The 23124-nt window shown below is 42.3% G+C and overlaps 2 protein-coding genes across 3 annotated transcripts in view; both read right to left on the reverse strand.

Annotated features, from left to right (window-relative positions):
* Nucleotides 1-1204: 1204 nt before the first annotated feature.
* On the reverse strand, nucleotides 1205-6835 carry LOC121629020 (C-C chemokine receptor type 1-like). Its single transcript, XM_041968486.1, has 3 exons — nucleotides 6826-6835; nucleotides 6505-6674; nucleotides 1205-2223 (listed from the first exon to the last, which is right to left on the reverse strand). Exons 1-3 carry the CDS (start codon nucleotides 6826-6828, stop codon nucleotides 1371-1373), a joined length of 1026 nt encoding a protein of 341 aa, XP_041824420.1. The 5' UTR covers nucleotides 6829-6835; the 3' UTR covers nucleotides 1205-1370.
* A 13925-nt stretch (nucleotides 6836-20760) lies between these two features.
* si:dkey-225n22.4 (collagen alpha-1(XXI) chain) overlaps nucleotides 20761-23124 on the reverse strand; it is a 99964-nt gene continuing 97600 nt past the window's right edge. For both annotated transcript variants that reach the window (XM_041968603.1, XM_041968604.1), the window contains exons 30-31: nucleotides 21633-21710; nucleotides 20761-21464 (exon numbers count right to left, since the gene is read on the reverse strand). In XM_041968603.1, coding sequence (XP_041824537.1) covers nucleotides 21277-21464; nucleotides 21633-21710 — 266 coding nt within the window. In that variant the 3' untranslated portion in view covers nucleotides 20761-21276. The remainder of the gene's footprint in view (nucleotides 21465-21632; nucleotides 21711-23124) is intronic.

The following is a 23124-nucleotide window of genomic DNA, read 5'->3' on the forward strand; positions in this document are numbered from 1 at the left end:
TGACATCATTAATCAGTATAAATCCCTCAATTTTCATCCAATCACCATCACACTCACAGTAATTACTCAGGGTCTGTTCCTGAACAGATACATTGAACTACTTCTGGTCTTGGTCTAAGCCCCGCCCACTTTTCAACAGGAAGTGTCTTTTTCAGACACTGGGGTCCCTCTCCTCAGGAATGAACTCCACACACTCAAAAGTGCTTCAGATCAGGTCAAACTCTTTCGTGATACTACCGAAAACAATCCTCAAGTTCCTTCATCAAGCAAAACCATGGCGAATGGCGTTCATCGCCATGAAACAGGAAGTATTTGCAACTGACCCATAGTACTCCCGATCTTCACCAAACTCGGCAGGAAGGACAGTGGTCAGGCCTGGAACTGATTTAAATAGACATATGCTGGTTATGTGGCTCTATAGCGCCCCCTATAATTATTTATTCTATCAGCTCCAACCACTGCTTTGACTGACATTCATGAAATGTGGCATATTTATATAACATGCCAGTACAAACCAAAAAGCCTCTTCATGTCCTGATGTTTTCAACGCCATAGCCCCGCCCCCTGGAAACAGGAAGTACCCCTATTATCCCATTGAAAACCCTACACACCTACTCAAACTCATCAATATTATCCTTGATGAACACATGACTCACAATATAACAAACTGCTTACACCATCATGAATAAAATGGCTGCCTGTGAGGTTTCTGTCCCTCGCCATCAAACAGGAAGTGGCTATAACTCTGGACTCGGTTGACCCAATGACGTGATACTTGGCAGTTGTCATTAAAGTCCGAACCTCAACATGTTAGTACAAGATCAAACACTATAGCTCCACCTACTGGCCATGTTGATATCTGCAGATCTTAAAAGCATGATTGTGTTTGGATTTGTTTCACACTATTGGTCAGAACAAGGTCATGACCACTTCTGATGTCATTATTAGGCCCATTGATGTATGAGATGATGGTCAGAGAGAGACAATGACCACACGAGGCAGAAACATGGGGACGACTGAGCGTACGGCTGCCAGCCAGAGCGAGCTTGCTTGGGGAGGGAGGTTGCAGGCCGAGGGGGCGGTGCAATAGGCCAGAGCAGCGCCAGAGGTGCGAGGGCCTTCATCGCTGCTTGCAGCTTTAATTATTGTTGAATTTCATGCATAACAGTGCAATTAAACTCAATTATAAATTTTGATTATTGCCCAGCATAAATTTCAATACTTATTAGAACCAACCTTCTCAAATATATTACCATGTTAGGAAATTAATAAATTTTCCTAAAACTTTGGCAATAGCATTGGAAAAAAAAAAAGAACGCAGCAGAAGTTCTTTGACATTAGTTCTTTGGAAACAAAAAATAAAAATGAAACTATGCACTTGGTGTAGTTTTTGTGGACAGGTTAGTTCTGCTCAATTGCTGAACAGAAATATAATTCCTTAAGCTTGGAAAACGTTTCACCAGCAGATGACGGAAGTAGTTCTGGAATTTTTTCCCTACAAATGTGTAAAACATTGGACTGATGCTGAAGTAAACATACGCCATGTTACGTGTGATTTGAAGGGCATACCCAAGATTCTGTTTTTCCTCACAGGGAATGTTTTCCTCATAATATAGCAGCATGACAACATTGAATGGAGCCCAACAGATGAAAAACATCAGAACAATGATAAATATCAGCCTAACTGTCTTGAACTTGGTAGCTATTTTGGACAATATGACTGTGACCACAATCCTTATGTAGCAGTAGATTATAACAACCATAGGGAAGATCAGGAAAAGAAGTAGTTGAACATAAAATCCAACATTTGTCACCATTTCCTCGTCAATATTGGGAAGTTTACCAGGGAACTCATCACAGTGCGTCTCTCCCAAATACATAAAAGTGTTGTGAAGCAGCATCGGCCTGATACACGCCAAGCCACTAACCAGCCACACCACAGTACAGGAGATTACCACATAACTTCTATTTCTCAGTCTCGTAGTGCTTAGAGAGTATACAACTGCAAGGTGCCTATCAAAGGTCAGAAGAGTTAAAAGGAGGACGGAACTGTAGAAGCCCAGATAGTGAAAACAGCCATAAACTTTGCATATTGTTTTGCCAAAAATCCATGTTTCAAGCTGCATGTAGGCTGCCATGAAGGGAAGGGTGCTCATGAAGATCAGTGAGGAAAACACCAGGTTCAGCAGCAAGATGTTGGTCACAGTTGTTAATTTCTCAAACCTGGGAAGTAAACAGGAAGAAAAGTGTTAATATGACATTATGCATGTTTCGTAGGTAAAGAAAGCACCTTACTACAACTCTGAGCTGTTTCAGAGTAATCTAAACTGTCGTTTTAGAATGTAGAACCCAATTTTAGATCTGTTCAGCAAATTAGGACATGCAATTCCAGTTTCAGGACTTAAATCTAGCCTCAGCAATAGACAGAGGAGACCAGGGACAGTTGTAAAACGGGTTTGTTGTAACACTTGCAATTGCTCCTATCAGGAACAAGCTTGGAATAATTTTATTTTCTCTGCACATACTCAGTTTAGTCATTAGCCTGAATGTGAGAAAGTATTGCCTTGAGGAGAGCATAACTAAATTTAAGTGGGAAAATATTATTTTGAGGTAAGAAAGTAGTTTTTTTTACTCAAACCGTTCTTGTAATTACATTTTCAACTTTGTAGTTGAACTCCTCAACCATATGTCATGTTGATTATGGGTCTGGTTAGCTATTTTTCAGAGAAGTTGTTTGTGGTAATGTTTTAGCTGTTAGCCATATGGTAAACTAGCTCATTGGTGTTATAACAGCTGTAACACACTGGCATGGGGTCGGTTATAACAGCTGAAAAATGTTACAATTGACCCCAACTAAATTTTAATGGATCGCATGAGTTAGTGTGATTTTAATTGAAACATTTCTTTTAGTTTCAGCATGCCTAGGTCTTGGAAGAGAAAGACTAACAGGGAAATTCTTATAATTCTGAAGAGGGCATCCACTGAAGTGAAAGTTCAGGGAAAGTCAGTAAGATCAGTGTCAGCATTGTATGGTATATGCCATGTCACTCTCTTCTGTTTCTGCAAAGCGAAAAAAAAAGGTTAGAAGATCAGGGATCAAGCAAGCTTCCACGTGTTGGCTATAACTCTGGAACAAAGGTGTTCACTGAATAACAAGAGAAGGTGTTGACAGAGTATCTAAAAGCTGTCATGGGACAAGACATCACTACTGTCCAAACACCTGACAGAGTGATTGTAAAAGGTGGAACCAAATAGGTTGGAGCAATGGCATCTGCTGAAAGGGGTTCACTTGTGTCAGTCGCATGTGCAGTCAATGCCATTGGCAACACAATCCCTCCCATGTTTGTGTTCCCTCGCATGCGTAATGTGGACCATTTTATGCAAGATGGTCCAATAGGAGGCATTGGAAGTGGAAATAAATTTGGATGGATGCAGAAGGAGGATTTCATGATATTTCTCAAGCACTTCGCAAACCACACAAATGTCAGTCCTGAGAAAAAAGTGCTACTTTTCTTGGATAATCATACCTCTCACCTCTCTATTGCCGCCACTGACTTCTGCAAGGGCAATGGTATTTTGATGCTAACATTTCCTCCGCACTGTAGTCACAAGCTTTAACCACTTAATAGGCGTGTCTATGGGCCACTCAAAAAGATGGTGAACACAGCAAGTGAATCCTGGATGACAATTAATCCTTGAAGGACCATGACATTATATGACACACCAGGCCTAGTGAAGACATCACTTCCAGCAGCAGCTATACAAAAGAATGTACAAGGTGGATTCCAGTGCAGTGGAATTTGGCCATATAATCAAGCCATATTTGAGGAATGTGAGTTTGCAACTTCACAAGTAACAGATCACACAGATCCAGCTTTTCAGGCCACAACCTCAGAAATTGATCAAGCTTCTGCTCCAGCTACCAATCAAGCTTTTTCTCTAACAAATGACCCAGGATCTGCTCTATCCAGCAACCAGGGTTCTGTCCTAGCTACTAACCAACTAGCCACTAGCCACTTCTTCAGCCACTGAAACAGCCACAAGCTCTACTGAAGAAACCCTGACTTTCCTAGATGTTAACCCAGTTACTGTGTGACCCTTACCAAAAGCTGGACCACGTAAATTTGCTACAACAGGAAGGAAGAGGAAACAAACAGCAATACCTACTGATACACCTGTCAAAATGGCACTGGAATCAGAGAAGAGGAGGTCTGATGAGGTGAAATGGAAAATAAGCTTGCCAAAACTAAGTCTGAGCAGGAAACAGGACAAAGCAAACCAACAAAATCAATAGGCTACGAAATAAAACTCGAGGAAAGAAAAAGAAGAACACCTGAAACATTTAGCCACAGGAAACAGATTCCTCTGAATTTCTGTATCACCTGCATGGAACACTTCAATAACTCAAACCTGATTGATTGATTGATTGATTGATTGATTGATTGATTGATTGATTGATTGATTTTTTATTACATTTTTCAACAAACAGAACACATTAAAACAACTCAGACATGGCAGGAAAGGAGAGCAATGAAGTATGGACATGTGGGTGCAATAGATAAAGAATAAAAAAAGTTAAGAGAAAAGAAATAGATCACAGTGGGCATGATTTCCATTTAGCCTTAACCCTTACATTCTCCCGCAGCAAGGCAAGGAAGTGTGCAGGACGGTCAATACTGAGGATCCAAACAGAGCAAGGCCGGGAGGCATTTGACATCTCAGGATCTGTCCTCTCGTGGTTTATGTCCTACCTCACAGGAAGATTCTTCAAAGCATCTTGGTGAGGGGGAATGTCCAGATAACATAAGCTGACAACAGGGGTGCCTCAGGGCTCAGTGCTTGGCCCTCTTCTCTTTTCACTATACACCTCTACCACTACCACTGCTATGCAGATGACACTCAGCTTTTCCTTTCTTTCCCACCTGACGACACAACTGTCTCAATGTGAATATCAGCATGCCTTGCTGATATCTCCGCATGGATGAAGGATCGCCACCTTCAGCTAAATCTGTCCAAGACGGAGCTTATTGTCTTTCCAGCCAATCATTCCTTACCTCCACAGATAAGCATGCAGCTCGACTCTATCATGCTTGTGCCTCTGTCTTCTACCAGGAATCTTGGTGTCATGGTAGACAACCAGACCTTTAAGGACCATGTTTCCTTGGTTGCTCGATCTTGTCGATTTGCTCTCTACAACATCAGGAGGATCAGACCCTACCTGACTGAACACACAGCCCAGCTCCCGGTCCAGGCTCTGGTCATTTCACATTGACTACTGCAACTCCTTACTGGCTAGCCTGCATGTTCAGTTAAACATCTGCAGATGATCCAGAACGAAGCAGCATGTCTGGTCTTCAACCAGCCCAAAAGAGCTCATGTCACTCCGCTGCTAATCACTCTTCACTGGTTTCCAGTGAAGAGCTTCAAGCTCTGCTTCTGGCTTACAAAACAATAAACCAAACGGCTCCTTAATCCAGAGCTACACTCCCTCTCGACAGTTACGCTCTGCCAACGAAAAACGGCTAGTGCTCCCACCACAACGTGGCGCAAAATCAGTAGCTAGACTTTTCTCCTCTGTTGTCCCCCGGTGGTAGAACAGTCTACCTACTTCATCCTATCCGCAGAGCCCTTTTCCACTTTTAAGAGCAAGCTAAAGACTCAGTCGTTTAAGGAGCATTTTTGCATGTTCATGAACATTAACATTACTGATCTTTCATTTTTGATCGGTGCAGATCCTGGACCATGATATTTTAACATGTTTTCTTAAAATAAAAAAATGATTAATAGTGACAGTAGATAGTATATAGTATCATTATGGTAAATTGTCTAATTGTGATCATTCACACTAATATAACAAATTCTATGCTATTGCAGTGTAACAAAATGATCACATGGATTTAGATTAAAATGATTACAATCATATTTATGATTATGGAAGAAGATGGACGAAGCAAAATCTTTTAGTATCTAACAGGATGGTGCATTAGCTATGTTGATTCATCTGTCCTTTTATGGTAAAATCCTTTCAGGGAGTTCCTCTACTCCCCTTTTGCATTGCAGTCTTTGTCCAAAGGCAAGTTCTGGGTGTGGTGTTGTAACTTCATATTTTGCTTTACGGTTACTTTACATTTTACAAGAACCTGGCCCTTTCACAAATGTTTTTACCCAATTCTTTGATAATACAGGTGCAGGCACAGCTACACACAGCACACTGAAATTAAATGATCAGTTAAATGATTAAATGATCAAACAGTCAGAATTCAGCCGTTATACAATGTGGATTCAATGATATATTCTCAACATTTATAAATCTAACCAAAAATTGACTTAAATCAATGCTGAATTTACATTTTTGTACTTATTCATGGATGATGTGAAACAACAGAATTAGTTAACCACTTAACAACCATTTCTTAAATTAACCAGATATGATTTCACATCAGTATAATATATAATATAAACAAATATAATTATTATTTGTGCAGATTTTTCTGATCAACTTACCGTTGGATGATAAACAGGACGAGCCCATTGCCCAACAGACTGAAGACAAACATGAAGTAATAAATGAAGGAAAGCTGGGCTCCCAGGTTATTGTCATCGTCCCTGTTGCATGGCTCGACCCGTTCAAACGTTCCAGTTCCATAGTCATATGTAGGTGTTGTCGTTTCCATCTTCTTGTCAAATATCAGGAAATTAAATAAATAAAACAGGAATGAAATGTTTATGTCATTGGTGTGAACTTGAAAATTATCACCTTCATCTGAAGGTGGAAAAAAACTAACAGAAACAAAAGCAGATGATTTTGGGAATGAGCAGTCTTACCATCTGGACAGCTTCTTCTGCAAGATTCTTTCTGACACAAAGTCACAGAGTGATAAGTCATCAAGCAAGAGGAAGTATGTGTGTGTGTGTGTGTGTGTGTGTGTGTGTGTGTGTGTGTGTGTGTGTGTGTGTGTGTGTGTGTGTGTGTGTGTGTGTGTGCTTAAAGTTAATGTGTGGGTGTAAAAGTATTTTAAAAACCATGTAACATGCATGCACAGTGATGACTGGATTAGAAGACTTTAGAAACGTATGGCTATGAAATACAAAACAAAGACACAATTTTATATAATATATGTGAATTACACATAGTTTGATGGAATGAGGAAATCCTGACAAGACATGAAATAAAAATTATCAAACAGACACATTTGATTTAAGCTTGTTGACTTCTTTAATCGAAGTAGTTTATAAAATGCGTGGACCACATACTAAAAGTGTATGTGCGCACATAAGCCAGAGTAATAAAACCATGTATACATACACCTGCAGGTAATTTCCCTTTATAGGTCACAGACTACTTGGAAATGTGCCCACCTGAATCTGCCTCATATCCTGCCCTGAACACGCCCAAACCAGCTGCAAATGAATAATGTTGCATATTAAAGAACCCTGCTTACCAAAGAGGAAATTAATTCATTTATTATCTGTACCACTTAGTCCATTACAGATCGTGGGTAAGCTGGAGCCTATCCCGGCATTTTATCAGGTGAGAAGCAGTTACACCTGGACAGGTCACCAGTCCATCGCAGGGCCAACACAGAAAAACAACCACTCACACCACTTCTGAAGAGAATTTAGAGACCAGTTAACCTAACATGCATGTCTTTGGATGGTGGGAGGACGCTGTAGAACCTGGAGAGAACGCATACACGGGGGAGAACATGCAAACTCCACACAGAAAGAGGAAATTATGGTAGCAAAGGAATTAAAAAAAAAAAAACTTTGGTAAAGTAGAGGCAAGAAAAGAAATTTTGTTTGGTGGCCATAGCAGCAAAGTAACAAATAAAAGAAAATGCTGTGTAGTGCAGTCTGTCAGAAACTGTAGCAGAAATAAACTAGAAGCACTTAGAGAGCGTGGACCTCCACCAAGACATCATAATTTAGGTTTTTTTGCCAGTGATTGTGAGTTAATTTTTGAGATAGAAGCTGTAATGGCAAAATGATCCATATCTCCACTTAGTAAAGAATCTTTTACAAAAGTCCTTGATCCATCCGGTGAATCCCCCCCAAAATCTAATCACCTGTTTCATATTCCCTTTCAGACGTCATTCTGAAAGTTTAATCAAATTCTGTCCATAGTTTTTCTGAGTTATGTTACTAACAAATAAAACAGACAGACAGACAAACCAATATATGACCTCCACCTCAGCAGAGTTAATAAAAAAGAAGTGGTCAGACCTCAAGGTGGAGGCAAAAAAAAAAAAAAAAAAGTGCCTACGTCATCAGAGTGTGTCTGCAGCCTGAGGAGGAAGATCACAGCCGAGCTCACACACTGGACCAGACAATGAAGGAGGGAGGCTGCAGACGAACCCGGTAAAGCTCTGTGACATATTTTATGTCATGGCTGTGTAAAATATTTTATTGCACAATGTTGCAACATCGTGCTACTATTGCACAAGTGACAATGATGCTCACATGCTCTTCAGGACGGACCCTCAGGCTGAGCAAACATTGAAATGCCAAATGTCATTTCGATGATGACACGGGTTTTGCAGTGGGCCACATTGACTCGTTTGCACCCCAGAATTTGGGTCAGGCTATGTGATGATAAGATTTGGGAGGCACGAGTATCCTTGGTCTCCAAGGAGATGGCATTCAATTTCACCTTTGATTGCACATAACATCAAATTAAAGTGGACACATAGGATACTTAGTAATAGTATTACCAAGGCTTCTTTTTATAATGCACCTGTTGGTATTTGGTGTCCCATTGACATTCCCTGTACATTCCTGCATCATGTACTGAACCTGGCCGTCTCCCCTCCACATTTCTTATGAGGTTTGAGGCACCGCATATCATCTGTCAATTATTGCAATGAAATCACATCACAGAGAACAATTAATAAGGCATTTTGAAATCTATGCAGCAAAGACCAACTTGTACATTTATGCTGTGAAAGCTTTTCCTGAAAAATGTTTTTTGTCATCATCCAAAAAATCATGCTTACATGCCAGCTGGTGAAAACTCCACCTTGGAGAGCCTTGTTGGTTGGTGGCCAGGGAAATGAATGAAGCAGTGTGAACCATTTCAGGGCAAGGCACACTTTGAGCACAGACCGCCAAACGGTGGCTTAGTCAATTCTCTTGTGTCTCAAACAGGAATATTAAATTTATGACAAAGTAAAAATAAAAAAATAAAAAAAATGAAACAAAACAAAAGAAAACATATATATCTTTATGGAACATACACATTATACAATCCCATACAATGTCACGTTTTACAATTTCCATTTAGAATTTAGATTTCATTATAAGATGATGGACGATGACGTCACAACTAAGCAACTAATCCACATTTGGCCATTACTCACTGTGCTGACATAGATAGATAGATAGATAGATAGATAGATAGATAGATAGATAGATAGATAGATAGATTGATTGATTCATTGATTCATTGACTGATTGATTATCAAGGTCAAGGCCGAATATAGGCCAGATTAACATTTTGGCCTGTTTGTGGGCCACTGGTGGTGATGTAGCTTGGTTTTGGCAGGCACACTTGCATTATGTCAATGCAAAAAGGGCCAGAAGAGCATTTCAGATGTAGGACACATCTTGTGGTTACGTGGCAAACCCACATAGCGTCAACGCCATCAGTCAAGGCCAAATATGCACCAAACCACAGCTGCTGACGAAGTCTGCATTTGTTTTGCTGGCTGGGGATAGTAGTATGACACAACCACGCTGCAGTGTTCTGTGAATATGTAGTAGCAATGAGAAAGATGTGTGTCCTTCAAGATGTTCATGTCAAGTCCAGTCATAACTGCAATAAAAAAAATGGATATTGCTTAACTTCCTCTCTCCAAGAAAAAGGAGTTTTCTTGTTACGGTACTGAGTGTAAGTTCTTGTACGCTCCGCCCTTTTACAGTCAGCTTTACTCGGGGGAGAGGATGCAGGAAGGCATGCCATGGCCCCAAAGTGGAAACTTCTCAAATGGAAGTGGACTGAAGTTCGGTTGTATATTATAACTGTCATATCAAAACTTCATCTTATAAAACCGTAAAGGGGACATATGCAAAAATCACTTTTCTTAGTGCTTAGAAGTGTCTCCAGTAGTCTATATATTTTTAATAATAGCTTTCAAGAATTCTGCTACCCTGAAAGGTAGTTATAAGTTTAATTGGTTAATGATGTGCTTTTTACATATATTAGATTTTTAATTAACATAATTAATTAATTAATTAATTCAAGCTAGTCAATCAAATCAGATCAATCTTAAAATGCTAGTAAAGTGAGTTCGTATTCAAAGGGACCTATAACATGATTCAAAGGAAAAAAAATCCCAGGCACGACCAGTTAAAATAAATAAGAATATTTATTAACGAGTCTAAACATGTATAATGTCAGAGGTTAAAGGGAAACCATAAATCAACCCAACATAGAAAAATGCATGTGTGAGGTCCACAGCAGAATCTTTCTGTAAAGCCATGTAAGATGAAAACAGAAGTTAATGAGTTAATTAAACTCTTTAAAAAGAAGGCGAGAAAGGATTTCTGAACCCTAACGTCTGTCAAAAGCCTTCTTACAACTTCAGGTTCAGACCCCGTCCACCTTCTCCTACTGGATCCAGACCAGATCAGCTTCAGGTTCAGGCCCGGTCCACCTTCTCCTACCGGATCCAGACCAGATCAGCTTCAGGTTCAGACCCGGTCCACCTTCTCCTACCGGATCCAGACCAGATCAGCTTCAGGTTCAGACTCGGTCCACCTTCTCCTACCTGATCCAGACCAGATCAGCTTCAGTTTCCTGGATCCAGACCAGATCAGCCTCAGGTTCAGGCTCGGTCCACCTTCTCCTACCGGATCCAGACCAGATCAGCTTCAGGTTCAGGCTCGGTCCACCTTCTCCTACCGGATCCAGACCAGATCAGCTTCAGGTTCAGACCCGGTCCACCTTCTCCTACCGGATCCAGACCAGATCAGCTTCAGGTTCAGACTCGGTCCACCTTCTCCTACCGGACCCAGACCAGATCAGCTTCAGGTTCGTGGATCCAGACCAGATCAGCTTCAGGTTCAGACCCGGTCCACCTTCTCCTACCGGATCCAGACCAGATCAGCATCAGGTTCAGGCTCGGTCCACCTTCTCCTACCGGATCCAGACCAGATCAGCTTCAGGTTCAGGCTCGGTCCACCTTCTCTTACCGGATCCAGACCAGATCAGCTTCAGGTTCAGGCTCGGTCCACCTTCTCCTACCGGATCCAGACCAGATCAGCTTCAGGTTCCTGGATCCAGACCAGATCAGCTTCAGGTTCAGACCCGGTCCACCTTCTCCTACCGGATCCAGACCAGATCAGCTTCAGGTTCAGACCCGGTCCACCTTCTCCTACCTGATCCAGACCAGATCAGCTTCAGGTTCAGACTCGGTCCACCTTCTCCTACCTGATCCAGACCAGATCAGCTTCAGGTTCCTGGATCCAGACCAGATCAGCCTCAGGTTCAGGCTCGGTCCACCTTCTCCTACCGGATCCAGACCAGATCAGCTTCAGGTTCAGGCTCGGTCCACCTTCTCCTACCGGATCCAGACCAGATCAGCTTCAGGTTCAGACCCGGTCCACCTTCTCCTACCTGATCCAGACCAGATCAGCTTCAGGTTCAGACTCGGTCCACCTTCTCCTACCGGATCCAGACCAGATCAGCTTCAGGTTCCTGGATCCAGACCAGATCAGCTTCAGGTTCAGACCCGGTCCACCTTCTCCTACCGGATCCAGACCAGATCAGCTTCAGGTTCAGACCCGGTCCACCTTCTCCTACCGGATCCAGACCAGATCAGCATCAGGTTCAGGCTCGGTCCACCTTCTCCTACCGGATCCAGACCAGATCAGCTTCAGGTTCAGACCTGGTCCACCTTCTCCTACCAGATCCTGACCAGATTAGCTTCAGGTTCAGACCCGGTCCACCTTCTCCTACCAGATCCAGACCAGATCAGCTTCAGGTTCAGACCCGGTCCACCTCCTCTTACCGGATCCAGACCAGACCAGCCTCAGGTTCAGACCTGGTCCACCTCCTCTTACCGGATCCAGACCAGATCAGCCTCAGGTTCAGACCCGGTCCACCTCCTCTTACCGGATCCAGACCAGATCAGCTTCAGGTTCAGGCTCGGTCCACCTTCTACTACCGGATCCAGACCAGATCAGCTTCAGGTTCAGGCTCGGTCCACCTTCTACTACCGGATCCAGACCAGATCAGCTTCAGGTTCAGGCTCGGTCCACCTTCTCCTACCGGATCCAGACCAGATCAGCTTCAGGTTCAGACTCGGTCCACCTTCTCCTACCTGATCCAGACCAGATCAGCTTCAGGTTCAGACCTGGTCCACCTTCTCCTACCGGATCCAGACCAGATCAGCTTCAGGTTCAGACCCGGTCCACCTTCTCCTACCGGATCCAGACCCAGTCCACCTCCTCTTACCGGATTCAGACCAGATTAGCTTCAGGTTCAGACCCGGTCCACCTTCTCCTACTCGATCCAGACCAGATCAGCTTCAGGTTCCTGGATCCAGACCAGATCAGCTTCAGGTTCAGACCCGGTCCACCTTCTCCTACCGGATCCAGACCAGATCATCTTCAGGTTCAGACCCGGTCCACCTCCTCTTACCAGATCCAGACCAGATCAGCTTCAGGTTCAGACCCGGTCCACCTCCTCTTACCGGATCCAGACCAGATCAGCTTCAGGTTCAGACCCGGTCCACCTTCTCCTACCGGATCCAGACCAGATCAGCTTCAGGTTCAGACCCGGTCCACCTCCTCTTACTGGATCCAGACCAGATCAGCTTCAGGTTCAGACCCGGCCCACCTTCTCCTACCGGATCCAGACCAGATCAGCTTCAGGTTCCTGGATCCAGACCAGATCAGCTTCAGGTTCAGACCCGGTCCACCTTCTCCTACCAGATCCAGACCAGATCAGCTTCAGGTTCAGACCCGGTCCACCTCCTCTTACCGGATACAGACAAGAGCAGCTTCAGGTTCAGACCCGGTCCACCTCCTCTTACCGGATCCAGACCAGATCAGCTTCAGGTTCAGACTCGGTCCACCTTCTCCTACCGGATCCAAACCAGATCAGCTTCAGGTTCCTGGATCCAGACCAGATCAGTTTCAGGTTCAGACCCGGTCCACCTTCTCCTACCAGATCCAGACCAGATCAGCTTCAGGTTCAGACCCGGTCCACCTCCTCTTACCGGATCCAGACCAGACCAGCCTCAGGTTCAGACCCGGTCCACCTCCTCTTACCGGATCCAGACCAGATCAGCCTCAGGTTCAGACCCGGTCCACCTCCTCTTACCGGATCCAGACCAGATCAGCTTCAGGTTCAGACCCGTTTTTTTGTTCTCCTTGGTTTGGGAGCTGGTGAAGTCTTTGTGTAACCGTTATAAACAGAAACTGGTAAGTGACCGTGGAACTTTGGAAAGAAAATAATCTCATGATTACCGATACATTCATCCCTCCTACCTGTGACATCTGTCACACACATTTTCAGGCTCTTTAGATCATTTCCACCAACGCACAAAAGACCATTTCCTGTGAAATGAGAAGTGACAACATGTGTGTCATCACATCAATGGAAATCAAACTTATTAACCCATGGAGGTCTGGATTTGGAGTCACACTAAAAATTAAAGCGGAAAAACACACTACAGGCTGATCCAACTTTGATGTAATGTCCTTTAAAACATGTCAAAATGAGGCTCAGTAGTGTGTGTGGCCTCCACGTGCCTGTAGGACCTCCCTACAACGCCTGGCCATGCTCCTGATGAGGTGGCAGATGGTCTCCTGAGGGATCTCCTCCCAGACCTGGACTAAAGCATGCTCCAACTCCTGGACAGTCTGTGGTGCAACGTGGCATTGGTGGATGGAGCGAGACATGATGTCCCAGGTGTGCTCAGTTGGATTCAGGTCTGGGGAACGGGCGGCCAGTCCATAGCATCAATGTCTTCATCTTGCAGGAACTGCTGACACACTCCAGCCACATGAGGTCTAGCATTGTCTTGCATTAGGAGGAACCCAGGGCCAACCACACCAGCATTTGGTCTCATAAGGGGTCTGAGGATCTCATCTCGGTACCTAATGGCAGTCAGGCTACCTCTGGTGAGCACATGGAGGGCTGTGCAGCCCCCCAAAGAAATGCCACCCCACACCATTACTGACCCACTGCCAAACCGGTCATGCTGGAGGACGCTGCAGGAAGCAGAACGTTCTCCACGGTGTCTCCAGACTCTGTCACGTCTGTCACATGGGCTCAGTGTGAACCTGCTTTCATCTGTGAAGAACACAGGGCGCCAGTGGCCAAGTTGCCAATCTTGGTGTTTTATCTGGCAAATGTCAAACGTCCTGCATGGTGTTGGGCTGTAAACACAACCCCCACCTGTGGATGTCGGCCTCATACCTCCCTCATGGAGTCTGTTTTTGACCGTTTGAGCAGACACATGCACATTTGTGGCGTGCTGGAGGTCATGTTGCAGGGCTCTGGCAGTGCTCCTCCTGTTCCTCCTTGTGCAAAGGTGAAGGTAGCGTCCTGCTGCTGGGTTGTTGCCCTCCTACGGCCTCCTCCATGTCTCCTGATGTACTGGCCTGTCTCCTGGTAGCACCTCCATGCTCTGGACACTACGCTGACAGACAGCAAACTTTTTTGCCACAGCTCACATTGATGTATGGATCAGGGACCAATAGCAACAAGTCTTCCTCGTCATTTTCTGAAGGCACTGGAGCTTAAAACTGAAGGGGTGCAGGCACAGCCTCTAACTAGACTGTCTATATATATATATATATAGATAGATATAGATATAGATATAGATATAGATACATTATACATACATATGAATATTGCTCGTAGATTTAATTTTTGAACAGCTGTTATATTACTTTTTATCTATTTATTGATTTGTTCATTTCAAATCATCAGCTGGATTGACTTAAATAAATATAAGGATAATAATGGGAGCATTTTCAAGAATGTTCTTTTAACAAAGTAACTAAAAAGTTACTTTTAAAAGTAATACATTACTTTTTGGTATAAGTAACTAACAAAGTAACAGAGTTACTTTTTGAATGAAGTAACTAGTAACTGTAACTAGTTATTTTTTTCAGTAACAAGCACAAGACTGTATATTCTGATCATGATGCACCTTTCAGCGCTGAGCTGCTGTCAGCAACGGTCCTGGGCAAGTTGGAAAGCCTCATCAAGTCTGACCTTGTTCAGTCACCCATACCAGAGGTCCACAGGAAATCATGGTTCGCGACCAAACATCAAAAAGAAGGGAGACTCCCCAGTACCCTGGTGGGGGGTGGTGTTATAACAGAAGGGGATGTGTCAGGACATCCTGTTTAAGGACTGATGGCAAAACCAGCTGCAGCCCCTCCTTTTCTTCTATCTGAACGATGAACCCGCCGATAGACCAGCCAATTTTTCTCCACAAGACAACCCCACTGTTTTAGCAAAACCAGAGAAGGTTTAGGGAGGGAACACTAAAATAACACATCCTAGATCTGAATGAATGAAATATTCTTATTAAACACTCTTTCTTCTGGAGTGGGGTGAATGTGCCTCCTTCAATACCAGAACCCATCTTTCAGACAGGGGTCAGCTTCCTGTAAGATGGGTTGCTGCGACCAGACACGTATTTGATGGCGGAATCAAAAGCAGCAAGTTGGACTGTCCAGCAATTTTCAGCTGCACCCAGCAGCTGAGTGGAGATAGCTTAGAGGGTTATTGTCTGTATAAACCACACACTGGTGCCCCAAGAGATACTCTGAATTTTTAAGTCATGGCCCACTTTAATGCCAGAAACTCTTGCTTCATGGAGCTATAGTTTGACATGTTGTTGGTCTGAGGTCATGACTGGCATTAATGATAGGCCCAACTGCACCCCAATTTCCCTGTGAAAGCACAGCTTCTAGTCTACTGTGGCTAGCGTTGGTTTCCAAATCAAAAGGACATGAGAAATCCACATAAGCCAAACACTGGGGCAGAGCCTCAAGCTCCCCTCACACTCTGAAGTCCATACATGTTGAAATGCCTGGCCTGACCCCTTTGTGGACTTGGGGCCCACCAGTTCTGCCACCAACTTGTGTGACTTTGTGATGTGTTGCAATCAGCTCAAAGTTTGTTAGTACTCAGCAAAATACGCAACTGGTCTACTGACTTGACATGGAATTATGTACCAACACCTGCTGTTTCTGGAGAAAAGATGGTAAAGCGATAATGCATTCAAAACACCAGTAACCCTGATTAAAGCTACTTACTCAGTCACACCTTTGAAATGTAAGCCTGTGTTCTATTAAGTAAGAAACTTACTCAACAGCAAAAGCAGAAGTTATGAGACATGAAAATACTGTTGCAATAAGTTTTGGTTAGGAAGTGGGCTGGTCTGCTAGAGGGTGAAAAGATATTAAAAAAAACTTGACCTGATATTAGTGTTGACATTTCCTGTCAACAGTTTATCTTTAAAGAGTTTTTCAATCTTAAAGCTCAGTTAACCTCAACAACTCTCAGTATGACATGTACATTTATCTGAACATTTTTTACATAGTACTTTGGTGCTGCATCTGCCAAAATATTTCCTTTTTTTTTTTGTTTTTTTTTTGTTTTTTTGGGATAGTTTTTAGATTGTGGGAGTGTTGTTGTTACAGGACGTTACTGGTCTGCAGAAATCTTTAGGTAGGTGACAAATGTCAGGATTCAGGTTTTCCCAGAAGAACATTATGACAAGGTTTTCCAGCTTCCTCCCACAGTCCAAAAACATGCATGTCAGGTTAAATGGTGATTTTAGATTAATCCTAGCATGTTTGTTTTGTCTATTATAAAACTCATCTTGGGCGTACCCTGACTTTTTCCAAATGACAGCTGGGATAATATCCAGCCCCAGAACAGGATGTAGCAGGTGAAGAAAATAGATGGATATTAATATAGTAAATAAACTCCTCTTTACAGGTTAATGTAAAAGGGGGTTTAACCATAATTATCAATTTAATCAATCTAAAAGATCAATACAAATATGGCTAATTTCACTAGAAACTGGAAGCTGCACACATATTAAGAAAACACATTTTTAACACAACTGCAAAATGCAAAACTAGAAGCCACCGTAATAATTTAATTTCCCATCCAAACTCCGAGGCTCTTACAACAGTTTTATGATTCTTTACTGACATGTCAAAATTTACTGTCTGAAATTTCTTTGAAAATTTCCAACATGAGGTATGAGCCTTGCAGATTTGGGAGCCCATTTGTTTCTCCATCTGGAAGAATAATGAAACTTGTTTGTCTTGGATGCTGAAGGAAATTCAGCTTTGTGACACTGTAAAAGGACATCAAGCATCTTTTATCCCTGTAATTAAAAGCTATCTACTTTGTGCTACCAACATGATGGGACGCCAGAAGCTGCTGCTTCACCTCGCCAAGTCCTTCTTGGATCTCATGTAGCTGCTCTGACACAGACATTTTTTTCATTCCTCACGTGGTTGACCTGAGTTTTGATTTATTTTCATTGACCGAAAAAAAAAAAAAAATTCAACAATTCAACACATAACAACAAATTAACATGAGAATATTTTTGCCCCAAAGCATGAAAATGTATAATTTTCTTACAGTAAAATATAAACATAGAATGGCTCAATAAATCCATTCATTCACACTCTGTGTAAATTGATTAACAAATGTTAAAAGTAAACATGTGCATACTGTAAATAATGAAACAAAAGTCTGGATTTTTGTCATATCATGCAACCAGACTTCGAAGAAGCAGGAAAACATTTATTACAATGAAAAATGAACACATGAAACACTTAAGAGAAGGAAAAATCACATCATGACCTGAGAACGAGCCAAGGTCATCTGCACGGAAAGCACCAGTCTGACCACAGAATGGCGATTAATTCATTTACAAGCTGTGATTAATCTGATTAATAATATTAATCATTTTAATAAATTTAATCATTATATATATATACATATATATATGCATTTGTATTTGTATTTGTATTTATCAAATCTTAGTTATTAAAATACCTATTTGTCTCATCAAACTGATGCAGTTCCTAATTTTTAAAATACACCCAACCATCATCATCATCAGTATCCATGGCACTATTAGGACCTTTGCTGGTCACATAGATTTTTAAGTAGTAAGTTTTCGACCTCAGCTGCCTCCACCGTGTCCAGAAACTCTGAAATATTCTAATTCTGCCTCCCTGACCTCATTTAGTTAAACCCTTGAAGTTGTCACCCCCCACCTGTGTGGCTTCGGGTACGTTATTATTTTGGACAGATGCACCGTGATTTCTAACAGAAGCATCACTTTCACTGTTGCTAAGTGACCCGTCGTCACCTTCAGGAGACCAGTTTTTCCCTCCAGAATCAGACATGGCTGAGAAAGTTCAACAATGAAAGAGCATTTTAAAATATTTAATGTTTTTTCTGTTTTCCACTCTGTATCACTGACTATTCTTCATCGGCTCCAAATGTGTTTTCCTCAGAAACTTTGAACAGACCACTCACCTTTCCCTCTCCTCCCCACCACTCGCCTCCCCTATAGAAAACAAGTTACACTGAAGATTCACACACTTCTAACCGTGGAAAGTGGTAACAGGTCTAAGCTCTCTTTCTGGAAATATGGCCTAGTGTCACAATTTTGCAACTTTGGCACGTGGAGTGTTAAATGAGCTTTGGTCCAGTGAAGATGTGTGTTTCTGGATCTTGTTCATTTTTGGCTTCTTCTTTGCATGATGGAGCTTTAACCTGCATTTGTGGAGTTCCGGCTGAACTGTGTTCTGGAAGTCTTTCTGAGCCCATGCAGTGATTTTCAGTAGAAAATCATGTCTGCTTTTAATGTAATGCTGCCTGAGAGCCCCAAGATCATCCAGTTTGACCTTCAGCCTTATCCCATGCATACAGAGATTCCTCCTGATTCTCTGAATCTTTTGATGATATATATTATATCATAGACAGTACCAGTCAAATGTTTGGACACACTTTCCTATTTAATCTAAACTTTACATCTGACCCCTGGTGCACTTATGGGCATTTAAAAAGAACATTAAACCAGCAAAAGGTTATTTGGCCAGTTTGACTTGGTTTCATGTGCTTGCTCTTTATTTCTTCATAATAGGGATGCGTGGTGTCATACAAAGCTGAGCAAGCCTTTCCACCTCCAAGATAAGCATCTCGTCGTCCATAGTGTCAAGTATCAAGCGAGACCCTCTCTCAGCTGATGGCTTGGTGCCCGTAAAACTGGTAATGAAGTCATGTTGATGTTTCAGAGGAAAACGCGATTGAAAGTCTGCACATGGTGTTTTATGTTTAAAATCGCCAAGTGTCAAAAATAGAACTGCTGCGCATTTTGGGCGAAGTGGAGCATCACAATGCTTCACGAAGCATCAGAAACGGCACCTGCTGGAAACACTGATTGACGAGAAGCTGCGAAGCTGCAGAACAGCCGCTGCACGTTGCTTCCGTGGTGCTTCCGCGTATGGTAGACTCTTCCTGTCTGAAATGCTCTATTTATACCCAGTCATGTTACTGACCTGTTTCTAGTTGACCTAATTAGTTTTCAAATGTTTCTCCAGTGGTTTTTCATTTGCACCGTTTTCTTTTCCAGCCTTTTCTTGCCCCTGTTTCAACTTTTAACAGATGTGTTGCTGCCATTAGATTAAAAATGAGCTCATATTTTCCATGAAATGGTAAAATGTCTCAGTTTCAACATCTCATATGTTGTTTATGTTTAATTGGGAGTAGAATATGGGTTGATGAGATTTGAAAATCATTGCAATATTTTATTTTTTTTTACACAATCTCAACTTTTAGATGGGGGGGTTATCATATCCTAAAGTGTTAGACAGCTGCTCAGGGCTGCAGCCGCTGAAAGGCCGATCACACCACAAAGAGAAACGCTATTTACAAGTCTCTCCAAATTATTTTGTAACATAAAATCTGAACATGTTTAACAGCTAAGATGTGAGTTTGGTTTTCATCTGAAAAAGGACGCATCATTTTATTAAGGAAAGGTTAAGTTGAAGTTGAAAAGATTTCTTTCTGATGTTTAATCGCAATTCAAGTTGAAAATGAGTAAATCAATCTCCATCTCTAAAACACTTCCTATCAACATTTAGAATTAAAATAAAAGTAATTTTAAATTATACTTTTAGTTATAGATTATACGGGCTGCATGATGGTGTGCTGGTTAGCTGGGTGGAGCCTGGGGGAGGCTCGAACAGTGGCCTTTCTGTGTGGAGTTGGAGTCCATGTATGCGTGGGTTCTTTCTGGGTCCAAAGACATGCATGTTAAATTAAATGATCACTCTACATTCTCCCTAGGGTGAGTGTAAGTGGTTGTTTGTCTCTCTGTGTTGGCCCTGTGATGGACGGGTGACCTGTCCAGGGTGTACCCTGCCTCTCACCTGCTAAATGCAGGGTTAGGCTCCAGCTTTCCTGTGACCCCTAATGGACGAAGCGGTATAGATGATGGATAATTAGGTTATACCAATAATAATGGATTAATAATACTGGACAATAGGATGTTTTTAATGGAAAATGTCATTAACATAATAAAAGTGACCAATAAAATAAGCAAAATGGTGGGGATATAAACCCCGCTGCAGATTAAAAGATTAGATAAATGTGTGACTTAACTTAAATAGCAGATAAAGTGGAAGCTTGTTTCTCAAATAATAAATAAAAGCAAATACAAAAACATGAAAAAAAGGGTGCCAGTAATCTAAGCTTCCAAAGGTGAGGTGAATTAATGCTTCTATTTCAGGATAACAGCCCACTTCTGCTCGATGCATTTTAGAGTAAATAATGTATTAAATCATACTGCCTGAGGATTGCCGGTTAGGAGAATAACGCTAGTTTGCATTGTAAAGCATCAGTTCACTTCAATGTATTTATTTATAATTTAAGGTTTATGTTGAGGAGATTTATACCTGGCCATTTCTTTTGAGCTGAAACATAACTGGGATAAAGAAGGAGGTAGCTATTATCAGTGTTATTCAGGATCATAGAAAACATTAAATAAGTTACAGTAATTTTGGTGATCATGTGACTCAAAAGGATTACAACCATCTTCAATCATGAATCCCATGATTCCTGGGTCATAGCTCTTCTGTTGAACTCCGTTTAACCTTCGCCTTCAGTGCGGAAGTCTCCACACTCTGTTTTGTAAGAGTGGACAGCGTAAGGTAAATGCTGCCTCCAAACACTTGGGTGTGTAAAGTCTGAACCATCCTCCCTCTCCGATGTGGTCAAACGTCTGGTCCTTTGCTGTAATGCTCCCTGAGGTCGTAGGTTTGATAACACATGGAGACATCGCAAACTCCTGGAAGACCAGGGCTGCCCCATTTACCAGGATCCCCAGGTGGACCTGGTTTTCCAGGAATTCCCTGACTGCCAGGTTGACCGATTCCATCAAAGCCACGAGGACCCCGGATCCCTGCAGACGTAAGACTGATAAATATGTATGTTTGTTTCATGAACACATTACACAGATCTGAAATGTCAGGAAATAATGTTTAGGTGTGAAATAAAACAGCTGCTGCTTCCCAGAATGGCTTAATGACTTAAGTTGTTTAAGAGAGGAAAGAGAGAGAGATATTCATACCTGGCTGTCCAGGTTGTCCCGGAGGTCCATAGTAACTGTCTCCTTTGATGCCTTTGGGGCCTCTCGGTCCCATGTCACCTGAGGATATGATGATATGTGTGAGTCTACACCACACTGGCAGCTAAAGGAGCCATAATTTACCATATTACCATTAATGACCATAAACAATGGTTGTAACAGAGTAATAATCATCATAAACAATGAGCTAACATCTTCATCAGATCAAAATTAATCAAATTTTAGGACTTGGTTGACCTCAAAACAGCCAAAATTCTGTGTAGGGCTAGAAAGCAATTATATTCTGATATTTTTTTCCATAAACATCAGGAACTGAGAGGAAGCCACATATTTAACAAACCATGAAAAATGCTAAAATGCTTCAGCATTACAGGATATGGACTGCATTTATAAAGCTCTTTTCCAGTCATGTTAGCTAACCAATGCACTTTAAAATGCATATCACATTCACCCATCCACACCCACATTCATACCCCGACAGGCACATCGGGAGGCAACATGGGTTTCTGTATCTTGCCCAAGGACAGAGTCAGGAGAAGCCTGGAATCAATTCACTGACCTTCCAGTTGGTGGACAACCCCTGAACTACAGTCGCCCTTTAGGAATCTAAAAAATGTTTTGATATCACACATTGTCAGACAAAGTTAATGTATAGAGAAATGGGTCCAGTAACCAAGCTGCCATCATGTGCTTTCAATATGAGTTTCTCCTCATCACCACTGAAAAACAGTTTGTTCAGTCTGTCCAACAGTACACTAGACATCGTATTAGGCGTTGCATCTGCAGCAGGAAAAAACTCAAAAAAGCGTTCTTGCACGGTATGATGCTCATCAGCAAACGGGACCATGAGCACCAGCTGTTCAAACGTTGGTGGTTTCATCCGCTGGGATGACAACAAACTTGTAATGTGACTGGACCTCTCTGTAAAATGACTCCTGATGACAGCTAGTATGCACCTCAGAAGCTCGTTCTGCACGGTCTTTGATGTTCCCTCGAAAACAGTAGCAGTTTTCAGGTGCTCCTCAAATACCTCATCCAAAGACCCCACAACGTTGACTAATCCACAAAAAATGCCACAAAAAATGGCCTATGTTGTTTGAGCCATCACATTTGTCTTTAGCCCGCATGGCTAACACAAACACTCAAAAACTTCGCAGTCAATGAGTCGAGCCAGGATGTGTCAGTTTCTGCGGTTTCCCACATTTTATGGAAACTTGTTTTTTTGGCATTTTATCTTTGTTAGTCCAACAACTAAAGGGAAATTCTTTTAAAGACATGTTGGAATTGCTCTGACAATTAGTCATCGTTGATCTTGGATGCAGCTAGCTCTGTCCACGCAACTGGCCAGGCTGGACGATGCGTATGACGAGAGCATGCAAGGGCAAGCCCCCCCGGAACCCATAGACATTGCACTGTAGTGCCTGCTATGTGAAAAAAAAAAAAAACTTTTACATTACAGATAATGAGAGCAGTT

This window comes from Melanotaenia boesemani, chromosome 18 (genome assembly GCF_017639745.1).
Source record: "Melanotaenia boesemani isolate fMelBoe1 chromosome 18, fMelBoe1.pri, whole genome shotgun sequence".
NCBI lineage: Eukaryota > Metazoa > Chordata > Actinopteri > Atheriniformes > Melanotaeniidae > Melanotaenia > Melanotaenia boesemani.

Coding starts and splice junctions, on each gene's coding strand:
- LOC121629020 (XM_041968486.1), bottom strand. Junction 2,224..6,504: donor GTCCTGTTTATCATCCAACG/GTAAGTTGATCA, acceptor TTTACTTCCCAG/GTTTGAGAAATTAACAACTG.